Source organism: Myzus persicae, unplaced genomic scaffold, assembly GCF_001856785.1.
Source record: "Myzus persicae strain clone G006 unplaced genomic scaffold, MPER_G0061.0, whole genome shotgun sequence".
Taxonomy (NCBI): Eukaryota; Metazoa; Arthropoda; class Insecta; order Hemiptera; family Aphididae; genus Myzus; species Myzus persicae.
This window is the reverse complement of record NW_019104144.1, coordinates 327,944-345,646: the sequence shown is the minus strand read 5'-3', so window position 1 is coordinate 345,646 and position 17,703 is coordinate 327,944. Positions and strand designations below refer to the sequence as shown.

The following is a 17,703-nucleotide window of genomic DNA, read 5'->3' as shown; positions in this document are numbered from 1 at the left end:
TATGTATGTTTTTATTTTAGTTCATTATATAGTATAATTTCCTAATGCCATTCTATTTTATTTATATTTTTTTTCTTAATATGTAACTTATTTTTATAAATAAATTTTAAATATAACATTGTTTATAATTATTATGAAAAAAACATAATTTAATATAATATATATCTTATGTATAAAACATTTTAAATGATAAAAGTAATCTATGGTGGTCCAACAGTCGATTTATATTTTCATTCTTTATTCTTCCAATATTTTCTTATCTTTTCGACATAAACTTAATTATAGTGTCTTCGTGCTCCTCTTGATTCTAAAAATGCAAACATTTATTGTTTTAAAATATTATTGGTTCTATTACTAAAATATCAGTTGTGATTCGTACTATAAGGTTAATGGACAATTATGTTAAGCCGGTATTACACTGTCGATCGACAAATGCTTTCATAGTTTCATTTGATATTTACCCACATTTTGGTCGATTGACAAAAAGTGCCGACTATCCGATGAACAAAGTGTAATACCGTCTTTTTTACCAATGTCTTTATAATTAACATTACATTATAATACAATTTTAAATTTGTAAGGAAAATATTGTGATTGTGTTGAAAAATAATATTGATTCTAACCTAAATTCCATTGCTACATTATGTGTACCAGAATGACTTGTAATATACTATGTATTATATTATAGTTTTAGTAAAATTTAGTATTTATTGTTTCATTATTTTTTTTATTATAATCTACTAGTCAAAACCTCTTCGCCAACTAAATATTTAAAATTATCTCCAAAAAATGTATATTAATTTTGCAACATGTGCTGTGCACTCTGCAGTAGTCTGTATAATATACAAATATACATATACACATAACTATGAATACCTACAGTATCTATACTCTCCATATTGTTGTATGGTACCTATCATAGGTAACCTATGCTATTAATTTTCATATAAAATTGATTTTTCAATATTATTTTTTCATACGCTAACGATAAAATATTTAAATAATATGTAGTTATAATATGCAATGCTATGTCTTCTATACATTTTATGATGATGTAATTATCGTCAAAAAAAAATAGTTCAATCTATATAGGTACATAGTCCATATAATATTTGTATTTTACCAAAAAAATTAAATCGCAGATTATGTTCAGTAACTAAATTAACATAAACATAAACATTGAACAACACCTACTCGATGACATCACCGACATGTCAGCTAGTAAACATAACATTATTTACGTCCTACTTGGTAGTTGGCATATAATATAATAGCGCCATAGCGGGTATTTGATAGTGGGATAGTGCATGAAAAAGTAATACGCATAAGGCATAAACACTCATGAGTCATGACCCATTAGTTATTCAAGGTACATGCCTATGTTTAAATAGTAACATTTCTCACTTTACGAACTGGTTTATTTTGTAAAGAAAAGAAGAATGAAAAAGTCTGTTATTGTTTTTTAAATACCTAATAAATTTAGATATGAAACTATCCTAGGCAAGATGGTTGAAAATTCAATTGTAGCATAGGAATCGAGAAAATTTAAATATTTCGAAATTCCCTTTAAAATAACAAAAAAATTGTTATAGAACTTTTAAACTTTTCGAGCATTAAAATTGCTTATTAAAGCACTTAATAATTACTTTTTAAATTATAAAATAAAACCGGAAAAGATTTAATGAAAAACAGATTCTTGAATGCTTCGTAGACCTGTAGGTAATAATCGGAATGTTTTTTCTTTACATATTAGGTAGGTAGGTCCTACTTACTTATATAGGACTAAAAAATTACCTCCTTAGAATTTAATGTTTTTCATATTTGTTACCGGAAACGTCTTGGTAAGCACGATGTGATCGAGGAATGATTATCAGCTATTTTTTTTTAAACCACAACTAAACCAATCTTGAGAAAGATTTAATATATTTTTATTACGTAATTTTATAATAATAATCGTTTTACGGCTACAGCACATTTTTTTTCTTTATCTATTTTTGAAGTGTTATTGATTATTATTAAATCCGTGGTGTTATAATATTATATATAACCATATTGTCTGCGATACTTCAACAGGTGTTTGTTTATCATGACGTCTTCGAAAAGTATACCTAATAATAACTATCACCTGAGCTTTGTTTTCTGACTGTGTTCGATGCCATCATCTTGCGACACTGTTCATCGTCCATATCTGTCAAGAAATGAACGGGAGTCATGGCTTTCCTCGACACTGACGACTTAGCGGATGTCAGTGGAAGAGTCTGTTGATTGGATATGTACGAAATTTCTGAAAAAAAACCATCAATATTATTTTAATTTTAGTACCACACAACACTTGTCCAGTTGTCCAGTCGTTATTTTTCGGTGGTGAAAACTATTTACAGACTTACAGCAATACTGTAGTTTGTATATGTCTGTATATAAGTGGGTATAAATAATCAAACATCTGCATAAAACGAATTTTATTTTTGATCCTATTATACTTATAAAAGCCGATATCATATTAAACATATTGCCATTTTCACAGTGGCGTATTAAAAGGGGGCCATTGAGGGTAATATTATTGCCTCGGGCAGCAAATTGTTTACATATGTTATAAGTTTTTTTATCGGTGAGAAAAATTGGCAGTGGGAAGGGGGCATTCGAAAAAATGTGTAATACCCTGCAGGGCAGCAAAATCCTAAATGCACTTACTGCGTATATGTTGAAAACTTGAAACGACTCTATAAAACCAAATCGGTCTAAGAGAATACCTACGACATTTTTTGGAACAATTCTTTAGTCAAGTTTCCAAGTGAATTTTTTTTTTAACTTTTAAAAGCACATATTATATACTCAGAGTAGTCACTTGCTCACTACACTCGCCTGGACAATTACTATCGAAAACATCTCTCGACTTGTAATATAAAACCACTTAGGGTAGATCTCAGTAATTCTCAGAGTTAACAAAATCGTTATAAGGACATATTTACACCAGGCGAAGATTGTTATGAATTGTCTGTAGCCCGTGTTATCCATTGGGCCACGATATTTCAATATTTCAACTAGAATTATGCAATTTTTTTATCAATTCACAATATACATTTTTATGGTATTTTCATCTTATCACAACAGATACTTTCTTGTATACTTTGTATACAGTACTTGTGTACTTGTATTCTTTCTTTAGTTGACTTATATATTATGCATTCAGGAAACCAACGCCATCATTGAAAACTACCTAACCTAAATTTGTTAGTTTAATGATTTGATTTACTTACTTTTAAAAATCACAGGTACATCTATAGATTCTTATTATTATCATTTTTAAGTAAATGAGCTAGGTATTAAATCAGTTAGAATTGAATAATTAGTTGAAAATATGTTGGTACCTTAAAGTTTCAATTTAATTATAAGATTTTTTTAGTTTCAAAAACATTGTGTCTTTATTACAAGTACCATTGTTATCAAAACAATAATGATTGCATAATTAATTCGAGTATTTTGATTAGGTAAATGATTTGATAGTCTTACTTTCAAAAGTATTACATTCTTATTCAAATAAAACGTGTGGATATTAAAAATTAAAATACCTTCTGATAATATTGTGTTGTTACTTAATATTGCAAACTTATTATTTCATTGACTAAAAACTGTAAATTTAATTATTTTTAAAGCGCTATAATATGTCATAAGCTCGAAACCATTTTTGCCATAATTTGATAGTCGTTTTTCAATTTTTCATTAATCTTCTGACAAATTTTTCTTAGTGATGAATGTTTTATAGGTGTATCTACTATTGTGTTATGCACAATGCACATCTATAAAAATGATTGTTTCTCTTGTATCTTAAATGTTAGGCTCAATATGTTAATTTTTTTTATTATTTTAGTGTTAAAATGAGTTCACCTGTTCACAAAGCTGTTTTTTTGTCGAAAATAATATTTAAACTTCTTCGAATCTTTTGAAAAAGATAACATTTTATCTAATCTAAGAGAAATTTTGTCGACTTGTGGTATAATATGTTATTGGTAAATGGTAAAGCGGAAAATCAAGTGAGTAATTGACTATACCTAGTCATGACGTCATGTAGAAATTTCATGTTTGAATGTACACAATTAATTAATTTATGCTCATTAAAACGGGTTTCTCCCACTTTAGGCGGAGTGGCTATATTATTGTGTTACCCATCATGAATAAAACTGTCCCGCTACATTCTATTTTTTTAATGCAAATATTTTTTATAAACTAGCCCTAAGTCGAGCTGAGTGGTACTTTTATTCGGCTGTATGAACTATGTCACTAAAAAGTAGGTATATATTATTAAAAAGAAATAAAAATATGTTAGTCGATAATATGTCGATAAATTAAAATACGGGCGGTCTGAGTTCATCCCGAGATCGGTGTCACTCACCGTAGGACTTGTCGATCGGCAGACCGTGGACGACGTGGTCGGGCGTTTCGTAACAGTCAGTCTGGCTCAGGGCCCTGTGGTGCGCAGGCGTCCGGCTGCCGGACGGTGTCGTCTGCATGACGCTGAACGTGGCGTACGGACACACGTCGTAGTCGATGCTCTTTCCGCCGCCGCCGCCGCCGCCCATGAACATCTTGTCCGCGGAATCGTCCCTTTTACTCCTCTGCAGCGTGGACGTCGCGTACTCGACCTGCTTGTCGGCCTCGTAACTGCACTTCCTACCGGCCGCACTGCTCGCCCTCCTCCTCTGCGAGTACTGCGCCCCGTCTTTTTTCCTGTCCAAATCGAACGCGGTCAACGCTGTGTGTTATGATCGTACCTAGGTATATTATGTTTTTCGCTTCCGGTTATCGCGGTTTTGCCGCGGTGTAGTCGCCCACATCGCAGTACCTGGTCGCCGGTTAGGTACAAGACGGCGATAAGGCCGCGGGTTTCCACTACACGCGTTCGCTTAAATCCTTTGCTGTGATTGGTCGGTTAGGTTACCACACGGTTAACCACCTTACCGTGCTGTTGGACATACCCGAACATTTTTCGTGTACACGCGTATAGTGGGAACCCGCCTTATAAGACATAATATGGAGATAGCAGGGTTATCTATATACTTATTATACGTAGAAAAGATTCCAATGTATGTCTTGGAAAACCACCTGATGTTGGCTTTTCCTATTGATTTTAAGTATTATAATGCAATAGGTAGCAGATTCGCAAAACAAAGAATATGTTTTGGATTCTACAGCTATCGTGAGATTTCATGAATTTTAATTGATCATCATAGCTAATTAGATATATGATTATATTATTTATTCATATATGTGTATTCGTACAAAACTACAAACCAACCGCTGCGATAACGCAACCACCGCGACGGATTGCGATTATCGAACATCTCAATTTCTATATTATAATTACCTATCTTCGTGGATTATAAGTTATAACTATACATCATTTATCTGCCGTCAAAACGTACTAAATCAATTACCCACTTCACATTATCAACAAAAATTAACTAATATAAGCTAGTGTACAGAATGCTTCAAGTGGCTTCGTTTTCAACCTCAATTTCTCAACACATAGCACTCCATCACAAAAAAACATTCTTGAACTTATAATCATTCGTCTTCCAGCTACCGAAAAAACAAAAACATTAACATTTATTTGTCTCATCAAATCGATTCTCTATAGAGTATAATACAAATGCATCAAATTATGATCTACAAAATCGTTATATTTCCTACTCAATTTTCGAAAAGACCGAACAAACTTAAATAAAACATTGGAGTTGTTTCAAATTTCGTTAAGATAGAGACTAGCAACTTACAACATAATAAATCCCGATGAAATTATGTTTAAATCTTCTTCGACCAATTTTACGATCCAAGTGAAAAATCCTTAGTGATACCGAAAAACTATCCATTTCTTAAAACAACAAAAATCCGAATATCAAACTTTATATTAACCACACATCCTTTTGCGCGGCCATCCGAAGTGTACACCAAACATCCGATATTCGATATCGCTTGAAGAAATAGGATATTCGTTTAGAAATGTGTCAACTGTCAAATGTCATAAATTTAGTCACCAAACTACTTATATTATTATATTCTTTGTTCACTCACAATCTCCTGTAATAAAAACGGTCATATTCATACTAAATTGCACTCTAAATAGCTGCCAAAATAAAAACAGAATAACCCTTCAAATCAAAAAGTTTTATTCAGTATCAAAACTACCGAGATTAAGTGTCATACCAAGAGATATTTCCCGTACCTACTCTCCAAGGTGCGTCCGTCGTGGAGATTATCATCCCTTAACATCTTTCAATTGCATTAAGAATAATTGCCTTCTGTTAATGATTATCCTTTAAAATAATGAATTTGAAGTGGTGGAAAATTAAAGGAGGAGTGTGTAAAATCAACAATATATTTCATCAATTTGAATAACAATGACTCGACAATAATATTATTATCAAGCCAAAGTCGTTTTACCCGAAACTGTCAATATAACCATAATCGACGTTAATCAATAATGATCATATAATACTGATACATAGGTACACCACCTGCCCAACACTCAGAAAAAAAATTAAACGAATATACCGATTTCCATGAGTAGGATAACCAATTGATGAAAAAAATTGTCAGACACGCTGCACGCGGATGGCGGTTTATCTTGTGTCTATAATATTATTATATTCTATGTGGCCCGATGTGGGTACTTACTTTATGGGGTACCTATTGATTATCGGATGCCGGGCTTACATATGGGTACCTGTATCTAATATTTATTTTGTTTTCGACACACGTGTTTTAGGTGCATTATTGTACGTATTTTAATACCGCCGGCTGTATTTATATCAGAATCGGATGGTCTTGCGCTCTCGAGAGCATTATATTAAACTCGTAAATATTATAATGTTATATATATATATTATTGTGTTTTTCGTGTGTAATACGCTTTCAAGTATTTCGTTCTACAAATAACGTTATCGGTTTTCTCGTAAACTATTACACAATATTATAATATTATATACCTATACATTTTTATTTACACACTCGCGCGGCCAAGTGTGTGTGTGTGTGTGTGTGTGTGTGTGTGTGAGCTCTAAATCGTTTATTGTGTGCATTGTGCAACGTTTTATTTGTTTTCTTTTTTTTACCTTCTTTGAACTACGACACATATGCATACACAAAACGACACGACGCAAACGAGCGCGGAGGCGGCCGGTACGTATTTGTGCATCTGTGCAAAACTCGGTATGCCCAATTCGTCTTCGTCGTCGAAGCCACCTTCGTCACCGTACAAGTCCAACGACACTATTCCTGAAAATATTATAATTGACGATAAATAATTTTGCATAGATGAGAATGTAATTTTGTACGATATATAATCATAATGCATTGACAGGATTAAAGGGATTTGGAAAAGTTGATCAGCCGCCGGACTATAGGAAACGATAACAATGTTATTATTCATTCGATCGAATTACGTCATTGTTTTGTACAGGTGTGCCTACACTAAGACACGTTATGCATATTTATGCAATTGTTATTCACGTGGACAGCGAATAATAAGTAATAATATCGAGCAATATTAGAACTCTGAGTAGTACCTATTTAGAGCATTCGGAGAGACTTGAAAATTAGTTATGAAAGTGGAGGAGGTCTTCTCTATAAAAAGTTGGGTTCTACATATTACCTGATAAAATTACAATATACTTTAAAGTTAAAATATAGTAATATACTAATATGAGTAGTTTCTAAATACCGAAGACCGGAAGACCTTATATTAAACTACGAGCCCTCGAATCGCCATTCTATGATTAAAATACAACTATATTACGACTTTTTATTTCTAAATTTTTTTTATAAAACTAGAGGTTTTAAACTTTTAACTGGTATTTTATAAAGAATACGAGATATCAGTTAAAATACCTAATAACCTGCCTACCTATTTTAATAGTTCGAAATGTAAGAGGCGCCACGCGCATAACTGCAGTGTAATAGTATCATAGCATAATATAGTCAACATAAATAATATTGTAATTTTGTCATACTTTAGGTAGTAACTAGTAAGTGCCTAAACTAACTTTAATATTTAAATCAACACTTGAAAAGTTAAAAGAAGTAAAATACAATGATAGATAGGTACTATATTATAATAATAGCTTTATTAAGACAATCAATTCAATAGGTATCTAATTCACACTTCACAGCCATATTATGATCATAATTTATATCATGATTAATTCTAAATCAAATTAAAAATAATAAATGATCTACCTTTTATACCTTTTATCCTATAATCCTTATAATCGCTATCAATGTGTCAAAAATCATAGTATTATAATTTTTTTATCTTTGATGGCCGTCTTTCCACTTATTGGTCGTTAGTCAATGCCCTAGCGCCCCTAGCCCCTAATAACAATATATATTCACGCACCCACTCGTAATTGATTGTTCGAAATACTCTTGGAAGAAACGATCGGCACTAACTGGTCTCGATGTCCAACGGCTATACTTTTTCGATATACACTCTACACAGTAATATTATGCTATAGAATCGGACGTATTGCCTCACCGCTCAGTGGCGTGGGCAGGAATTTCGTGTACAAGGTTGCGGAATTCGTACGTTTTCTTCGGTGAAAATAAATCAGGGACGGTGTCTTTTTTATGTTTTTAGGACAGGGATGAAACACGAGGGAATCACCTCCCCCCCCCCGGCGGAGGACAGACCCCCGTCGCCACTGCTGGGGGTAGTCCGCAGTCGCTATTACCTCCGGTCTTCGTGCGGGTGGCAAACCGGTGCTCCCACTGGGTGTCTCCGGCTTCGGTGTGCACGACCACGCGGACAGTGTAGACGGTGGCCGGTTGCAGCTGTCCAATCGTGAACGTATCGCCGCCGATCAGCTTCTGTCTGGGAAACTTGACCCACCCGCCTCCACGACCGTTGGCAGCGTACTGGCACGTGAACGAGTGTATGCTGCACATCTGCGTCGGCCACGAACCGAACGTCAACGTGACGCTGGTCGAGTTCACGGACAGCACGGTGTCCTTGTCGGGTTCTTTGGGCACTGGAAATATTAATTTTTTTAACTTTGCAACAGTACACCTATGGATCAGGAGGAAATTTCGAAAGAAAACAGTACTATTTAATCATATTACAATAGAGAAGTCGCAGTAACACTTCATTTGGTCAGTACCTAGTGTTTTTTTATACCAATATTGTATTTTGTTCCATTCGTATGTCGTTTTATTTTGAAATAATATAACACATTAAAGCTACAGATTTCCACTACAAAAGCACACTACACTATAAACAATTTTAAAAAAACATGTCGATATGTTACGTTTGTCCTATATAGGGACTACCTATGGGCTATGGACTTACAGGACACAGTCAAGTATCAACCTTTTGAACGATTTGTTTTTTTTATTTATCCACTAGTAAAAGGCAAGGTTCTATTTACACATATTTTTTTATTGATTGAAAGCATAATCAAACAGAAAAAGTTTAAATGTTGTCAGCAAGCTATTGTATAATATAATAATATATAGGTAATATGCCAACTGATGTAACCTTCGAAAATGATATTTTACAGGAGGCATTAAAATAAAGTTATTTTGTAATCTTTATGACCTACATTCTTGAATTTTTTTTCAAAGATATAAGTTTGGTATACTTATGTATCAATATTGTACTTACTAAGCTAAATCAAATGTAATTTATTATATATTACTCCAAAGTTGTCTGGCCTGTTAGATACATTACTCGGCGTTTCATAATATTTTGTCTATGAACTACATTTACTGTGTTTAAATTATTTCATCACATCGCCATATCACTTTATTAGAAAAATACTTCGGTTGTAGAAGGTATACGACTAATGTTATAATAATAAAATACTAAATTGATAAAAACAAAATATTAACTCAATAAATTAGTTTAAGTGGGAAACAGTAATTAGTCAGTTTAACTGAATATTTGGTATAAATTAATAAGTTATGTATAGGGTAAAGTTGTAGCTTACACTAGTTGGCCTGCAAACATTTAATTGAATGCTCAATTTCAGGGAACCCTCGTGGCTTACTTTAATATTGACATTTGATTGTCGATGTAGCTTACATAAAAAAGGATTTAAAAATGAATTTTAGATTAGAAATATGTATGCGAGAGTTACAATATTTGGCCAAAATGTGTATTTTTCTCTGTATAATCAAATTCAATCAAAACATCGATTTCTTAAAACGTGAGGGTTACATCAGTTGGCCTATTAGCCGACATTTTAATAATAACCTTTACATAAACAGTTGTTAGCTTGATATCTGATACATGATTTTGGAGCACCATGTTATAAACATTATTATTGAGTAAACAATGTGAACTGTGTCGAATACGGAGCTAAGTCATTGTTCTCCCCGACTTGTACCTTTTTTGCCTCATTATTGGTGTACAATATAGGTACATACAATTAGAAGAGTTTTGCGTTCGGCACTTTACATTATATTTTGTAAATATCAGAGTTTGTCATTTAATTTAAAAAAAAAATAAAAAAACTTATCATAACGTAGTCATAATTATTATTTACCTCCACCCTTCGTAAACACTTCTACGACGCGACCCACGTTGCTCATGCCGACCGTGTTCACGGTTTGCATGGTAATCGCGTATTTGGTACCGCACTTCAAGCGTTCCACCGTGTACGCGAACCGGTCGGAGTCCACGTCCACACTTTGCTGTTGATCGTTGCCGGTGTGGTAGTTGAGCACGTAGGCTGTGGTCACGGCGTCTGGTTGTTTGACAGGCTTCCACTGGACCCGAATGGCGCTGGTTGATACCGGGTCCACGCTGAACTCAGGCGGCAACGGAGGGTACAGTACGTTGACCGTGTACGATATCTGATCCCTGCCGAATATGTTCTCCACGTGGCACGTGTAGTTGCCCGAGTAGGTTTTGTCGACCACGGGGCCCACGGACAGGCTGCCGTCGGACAGCACCCTTTGAACCGACAAAAATCAACAGTGATCGACGGGGTATAGAAGAACAATGTCTTGGGCCGAGGCTGCTAGGTACTCACTTGGTCTCGATGTCATCGGGTTTCTTCCACACGATGCCGGGCGTCGGCATGCCCACCTTGTAACACTCGATCATGCACGTGGACCCGACGACGGTGTTCACGTGTTCTCCGAACGACGCCACTCTGGCTGGTGCTGTGGGCGGACAGGGGGGGGGGGTGTTTTAAAACTATACATCCATTTAGATGCCTGATCCTGCATTGTAATAATACACTCGTATTGGTGTATCCTTACCTCTGGAATTCGGACTCTGGTTCACCCGAAAACTCGGCTGCCCTTCGCCAACCACGGTCGAAGCGGTCACCCAAAACTCGTACCGTTGAAATTCCTTGAGCCTCCTCACCTCAATCTTCGTACTCTTGTCCCCGAATACGATTTCCTTTTCAACGATCTAAAAATGATCTTTGTATCAGCTATACCCTGCCCACACACGAATTATTGACTGTATACCTTATTGTGCTTTACGTACACGGTGTACTTGATGATCACGCCGTTTGGATGTTTCGGTTGCATCCAAGACACAAGAATGCTACTGGACGTCACCGTCAGTGCTTTCACGTTGTCCGGTGGTCCGGGAACTGCAATGGACGATGTGTTAAAACGCATATTACGTGACCGCTACCTGCAGCTTGCAGCTTTACGATTACTACGACTTACCGTCTTGTTCGGTCAAACAATAAACAGGATTTGATTGCACTCCTTCACCGACTTTGGTGTACGCCAAAATCCGTACGCTGTAGTTCGTGTATTTGTCTAGGGCGTGCAGATTCGTTTCCAAATTGGTCGTTTTTTTCATTTCGTTTAGGACAAACGACCCTGTGCATTCAATACACAACAGTTAAAAGGCTGTTTATTTATGTATGTAGAAATCGGGAACAGTTATTTATGGGAGGGGGAGGAGGGATAACATATTAAAATGATTGTTGCATTATTACAATTACATAATATATATTGTATTGAATTGGATATCTTATACTACTGTCGTATGCTGTGTCGTGTTTTTCTTCTTCATACATTATAACTTAACTTAAGAATAATAGCAGGTGATTGTCGTTTGGCGTTTAAGCAACTATACGCAAGTAATTAGTGGAAAATTTAGAATTTCGTCATTCTGTCGAAATATAAAAAAATATTTACTACGTTCACTAAGCAAATATTTGTAGTACCTTTTCTATGAAATGTATTTATATGGGGAAATATAACAATTATTATTTTTTATTATAACGTTTGTTTAACCATTTTTAGGAAGACATAGAAAACCTGAGAAAGTCCCCCACTTCTCGATTTTCACTAATGATTGTATTTAATTATTGCTTTTCTACCTGATTTGGGATTCACTTTTTTGTAGTGTATTTTGTATCCTAAAATAGTGCCGTGATGGCTTTGTATGGGCGGTGGATCCCAGCTCATTCTCAACGACTCTGCCGTCAACGGCGAACACTGAACGTTTTGTGGGGGTTCTTCTGGCACTATACAACATTTTTAATTGATTAGCGTGGGTTTTCAAACCAATAGTTGACAAATTTATTTCAAACATTATTGTTTTACCTCCTTCGTTAGTCGTGATACGTATAAAATCCGAATCTGGCCCGGGTCCAACGCTGTTGAAAGCTTTCACTGCAATCCTGTAAGTCGTAAATGGCTTAAGGTTGGTGATTCGAATTTCACATCGTTCATAGCCAAGGGTTGTCTTTGTGAATACTTCTGTTATTTCGTTTACATCTGCATATGATACTTTGTAGCAAGTTATTTGGCCATTCCACGTGTCTTTATCTGGAGGCTAATAAACATATTGTTTTATATAAATATAAATAAATATTTTAGAGAAAAAAATTGCCAAATTATTGATTTTTAAGAATGAGTTATATGTTTCCAAATCATGGTCAATCATTTACTAAAAATGCTTCAAAATAATAATTATTGTATATACATGGACGAAAAAGACAAAATGTTCACTCAAACATTGTTGTATGCCTATATAATTGTATACTGATACATCTTGTATAAAAAAAGTCTGTGCCGATAATTTGAATAATTACCACTATCACTATTTTAGGAGCATACCATATGATTTTAAAGATTGCAAGTCGAAACATATATGCCGTTACAAATAAATTAGAATATATATAATTAATACATAACAAATTTTGTATTTAAATCTGTAAAAGATTTTTTTCATTTGTCATTCGCCATTCATCGACAAATGTGACCTGCAAATAAATGCTTAATTTTGTTATAAAATAGTAAATAGTAAATATGCGTATTTAAAAAATATGAGAATATGTGAAAGGACCTATGTTTTTAAATACACTATATTTTTAACAACAACGTTAAGAAAAGTACTATTATGTGTTAACTTTGCATATTTATTATATGATTATATGATAAATGATAATCAACTAGAAAACAACCTCTCTATAATATTTTAAATCTAGGCTCTAGAGTCTAGACGTTTAAGTTATTGCTGATAATACGAACAAACATATTTTAAGGCTGATTAAATTATAGGATTTATAAGATTATAGGATTATAATTATAAGATGAAAAATAACTTTCATTTTAAAGTGAATTGAAAAATTAATAACTATTATCACTTACTGTCAACAAACAGTTTTAACATTTTAAGACTTAATATTTTATGTCAATGGTTTTGAGGTTTAATATTATAACAATAATAGTTATGTAAAATATTTTTTTTCTTCATAACTTATAAAAGTCATAAAATCTACCATTTTTTTTTTCTGTTTGGAATAGTTTATTTTAGCATCATTTTGTGGTCACTGGTATCGATTTAAAACCATAGAGTAATACTATGTTACTCTATGTCTAAGAAGCAGGGTAGCGTAGTACCATGGACTTTGGAACATCATCAGTAGTCTACTTGAGGATCATGAGAGACGTGTACTAGGTGAAACTTGTAGCTACGAGTGCCACTTATATTTATTATATTGTAATCTAATAAAATAATAATACATTATGTATTTATGCATAATTAAAAACATGTTCCTACTTAAAAGTAAATTAGAATTTAATTACGCCTCCAGTCAACGAAAATGTTTTAAATATATTAAACTTTATTGGTTGTAAGTATAATTTTATTCTGTGTAACATTTTCATGAGAATATGAGATGTGTTCATCTAATCAATTAATATGAACTTACTTTCCATCTAATAGTCACTTGATGTGTATCAATATCAATGGCTTCTACATTATTTGGAGGTGCACTCGGTTCTGGAATAATAATTTTCAATAGTATTAAAATAAATAATTTATTAATTATTAGTAAAGAAGGATTTGTGTGTGTTGGAAGAGAATCAGAGTAATTTACCATCTTCCAGAGTGGTGACTGTGTTATTGGGGCTTGGATTGCTTGAACCGAAATCATTGACGGCAATAACTCTTGTCGTGTACTGTGTAGCGGGTTTTAAATAAGAAATTTTAGTGTATGATAAACTTCCACCAATAGTGTAATTTGACCAATCCGAACAAAGATTAATGCACATCTGAAGCACATAATGAGTCACGTGCGCTTTTACCGAATCCCATCGAAATTCCAGCCACCTAGTACCCGCGTCCACCACATCCAACTGCTTTGGAGATTCCGGTGGTTCTGAATAACAAAATTGATTTTAGCCGTAGAAATAGTGTTCGAAAAATTCTCCCTTACCTCTAACCACTAAATTTATCGTCATATGATCATATCCATACGAGTTAGTTGCCATACATGTATATATCCCCGTCTGGCTACTATGTAAAGAACTTAAATGAAGTTCTGATATTATCCCTTTGTTCGTATTTCTAGTATTAATATTTTCCACTGAGGGACTCCATTCAATATTTAATGGCTTTGAACCTTCCGCCTCGCACGTCAACACAACTCTACTTCCCACCACGCCACTTTTATTAATAGATTTTTCTTTAAAATGAGCGGGTACTGTAAAAATGTTATGCAAATAGTTAACATTAATTTATTCTTAGGTTTTAAGTTGGGTAATTGGTAGACTTACTGTGAACTTTTAAGGACACTGTTTTTGTTAGTTGGTTTCCTATTCCGTTATTGGCAGTACATGTATAATTATCTTCATTTGAATTAGCTGTTACTCGGATAGCTAAAGAGCCATTTCCTAATATTGATATTGCTGACTCGGAGAAATGATTTAGTGATTGTAAAAGTTGATTATCTATAAAAATTAAACAAATTGTGGATGATATTTGTGTATTCCTAAAAATTAACTAAGTAACAAACCGGATACTCTAGTCCATGTTATTCTTGGTTCTGGATATCCTTCTGCTTGGCAATTTATTATAGTGAGTTGGTTATCTAACACAGATGTGTCTTCAGGTTCAACAATCCATTTTGGAGGCACTAAATCATATTAAATATAATGTCTTTAATAAATAGTACTGTTGATAAGTTAGTTAGATAGGTTGGCAAGCATCAAGTTGAAACCATAAACAAAGTTAGTACATTCTTACCTTTAATATTAAGTAAAGCCGAATAGTTACTGCTAGCTACGGAGTTGCTTACAATACAAGTGTATATTCCAGCGTGTTTGGGTTTCAAATTACTAAAAAGTAAAGTACTCGAAAATTTGAAATTTTGAAGTTCGATTTCACTATCCGTTAATACTATCCTATTATCTTTACGCCATACAAATTCCATCGGAAGATCTCCCGACTTTATTGTACACGAAACTTGAGCTCGTTCACTTTCTTGTAGATCTTTTGTAAATTGAAATGGTGTTACGACTGGTGGTTCTATAAAAACAAAACAAAAACAATTCTGAATACAAAATAATCACATTATGGCTATTGCAAAGCATACTCATTATTCTTAAATATAGATGTCCAGTCGCTGATTGTCCTCTATCGGTAATTTTTGTACACACATACAATCCAGAATCAACGGTGTCTTGTGTAGAACGTATAAAAAGAGTTCCGTTATCAAACAATGTGTGTCGAGGATTATTTGGAATCGTTATCATATCTTTTTGCCAAGCCGTCCTGATGATTGGATAACCAGCAACTGGACATTGCAGGTATGCATCATCTTCTGAACGCACCGTAAGATTCGATGGTGGCCTTGCAATAGGATCACCTAAAATATTTTTTTTATTGCCATTTTCATTATCTTCATAAGTTTTATAAACAATAAATCATACCGTAAATCTTAACCATCGCAGAATGAGATTTCAATCCTAGAATATTTCGTGCTAAACAAGTGTAATAACCTCCATGTAATACATCAGCCACTGATACATTTAGATAGCTAACAACATTTCCTATACATAAAAAGAAATTAGGCTAGTACAGTTGTATCTTCAATTTTCATATAACAATAAGAAATTAATGTTTTGAATAATTACCATCTACGTGCATATAACTGCCAAATACATAATCTCCTTGAGGTAATATGAGTCCTCCGTCGAGATACCAATATATCCTGGGTGGAGGATTACCAGAAGCTGTACATCTAAGAGATAGGAAACCGTTTATTCTGGTAATTTGTTCATGGAAAGTCTCCATCAACTCAGGTGAAACAGCTGAAATAAACTACGATGTAAATATTTCGTTTCAAGTTTGATATTTAGCATGTTTTTATTTTAAATCCGTACCACCGAGTAAAAGGAGAACGCTGGATTGAGCTGTCTCGTCGGTTTCTGGATCTCTAGCTAAACACTGATAAATTCCTTTATCTTCTTTCATCACGTTGTGTATTGTCAAATGATTGCCTTTCTGTGATATTTCGTGTCTACCGAAACCACGTATTGGTGACCCATCTTTAAGCCACGAAAACAATGGCTGTATAGATGTACCTTGAGTGGTACAGTTGAAAACTGCAGTTGACCCGGAATCGACTACCTATAGAAAAGATAAGACGTTTTTTTTTGGTAATGAATTCAAATAACTCAACTAATCAAAACTAACCTGCTTCAACGGATATGCACTGACGGCAAATGGTAAGGTAGCCGATAATGATATCTGACGTTTATCTTGACCGAGTTTGTTAGAAACCACGCATTCGTAAGTAATTGCAGAATCGCTCATTGGAACTCTGATGATATGTAGCAACGATTGATAGGGATGTACAGTCAGTGACTCCATAGATATTTCTTGTAAATTATCTTGACTTTTGCGGAACCATCTAGTTGGTATTGAGTCGAATTAATGTTTGAACAATTGTGCATTGTTACGTAACGTGATTAATATATACCTGTACGTCGGTGGAGGAAATCCTTCAGCTGAACATATCAAATCGGCTTCTTGATTGACTTTGACGTGAATATGTTCTGTATGGTGTTTAATAATCGGTGCCATGTCTTCAGTAGGTTGTTTGACTACGATTTTAGCCGATTGACTGACCAGCTGATCGCCTGTATACTTATTGACAACTTGACAGAAATATCTATCAAACGTATCTTCAGGTACTACATCGTGAATTAGTAAAGTACCATCTAATGAGATTACGTAACGTCCTCCGGGATGTATTGGTGTGGATTGGCCAACTTCCATCCTGGAATCTTCCATTTTGAACCAGGTCTTTACCAAGTGTTCACTAGTTAACTCTGGTAATTGACATTTAAATTCAGCTACGTTTCCTTGGAGAGCAAACGCATTTTGGACGGATAGCTCATATGATTTTGACATCACTACATATAATAATAATAATAATAATA

At 34.1% G+C, this 17,703-nt stretch overlaps 1 protein-coding gene across 1 annotated transcript in view; it reads right to left on the bottom strand.

The window, feature by feature from the left end:
• Nucleotides 1-266: 266 nt before the first annotated feature.
• Nucleotides 267-17,703, bottom strand: part of LOC111039201 (Down syndrome cell adhesion molecule-like protein Dscam2) — a 71,957-nt gene continuing 54,520 nt past the window's right edge. Inside the window, exons 5-28 of the mRNA XM_022322572.1 lie at nt 17,241-17,676; nt 16,955-17,171; nt 16,642-16,888; nt 16,393-16,569; nt 16,189-16,308; nt 15,852-16,124; nt 15,503-15,784; nt 15,273-15,392; nt 15,034-15,207; nt 14,694-14,960; nt 14,355-14,636; nt 14,187-14,257; nt 12,574-12,805; nt 12,348-12,494; nt 11,683-11,841; nt 11,476-11,603; nt 11,260-11,416; nt 11,028-11,160; nt 10,539-10,948; nt 8,727-9,023; nt 7,110-7,272; nt 4,391-4,725; nt 2,126-2,284; nt 267-307 (exon numbers count right to left, since the gene is read on the bottom strand). Of these exons, the coding sequence (XP_022178264.1) occupies nt 276-307; nt 2,126-2,284; nt 4,391-4,725; nt 7,110-7,272; nt 8,727-9,023; nt 10,539-10,948; nt 11,028-11,160; nt 11,260-11,416; nt 11,476-11,603; nt 11,683-11,841; nt 12,348-12,494; nt 12,574-12,805; nt 14,187-14,257; nt 14,355-14,636; nt 14,694-14,960; nt 15,034-15,207; nt 15,273-15,392; nt 15,503-15,784; nt 15,852-16,124; nt 16,189-16,308; nt 16,393-16,569; nt 16,642-16,888; nt 16,955-17,171; nt 17,241-17,676 (5,018 nt within the window). The 3' untranslated portion in view covers nt 267-275. The remainder of the gene's footprint in view (nt 308-2,125; nt 2,285-4,390; nt 4,726-7,109; nt 7,273-8,726; nt 9,024-10,538; nt 10,949-11,027; nt 11,161-11,259; nt 11,417-11,475; nt 11,604-11,682; nt 11,842-12,347; nt 12,495-12,573; nt 12,806-14,186; nt 14,258-14,354; nt 14,637-14,693; nt 14,961-15,033; nt 15,208-15,272; nt 15,393-15,502; nt 15,785-15,851; nt 16,125-16,188; nt 16,309-16,392; nt 16,570-16,641; nt 16,889-16,954; nt 17,172-17,240; nt 17,677-17,703) is intronic.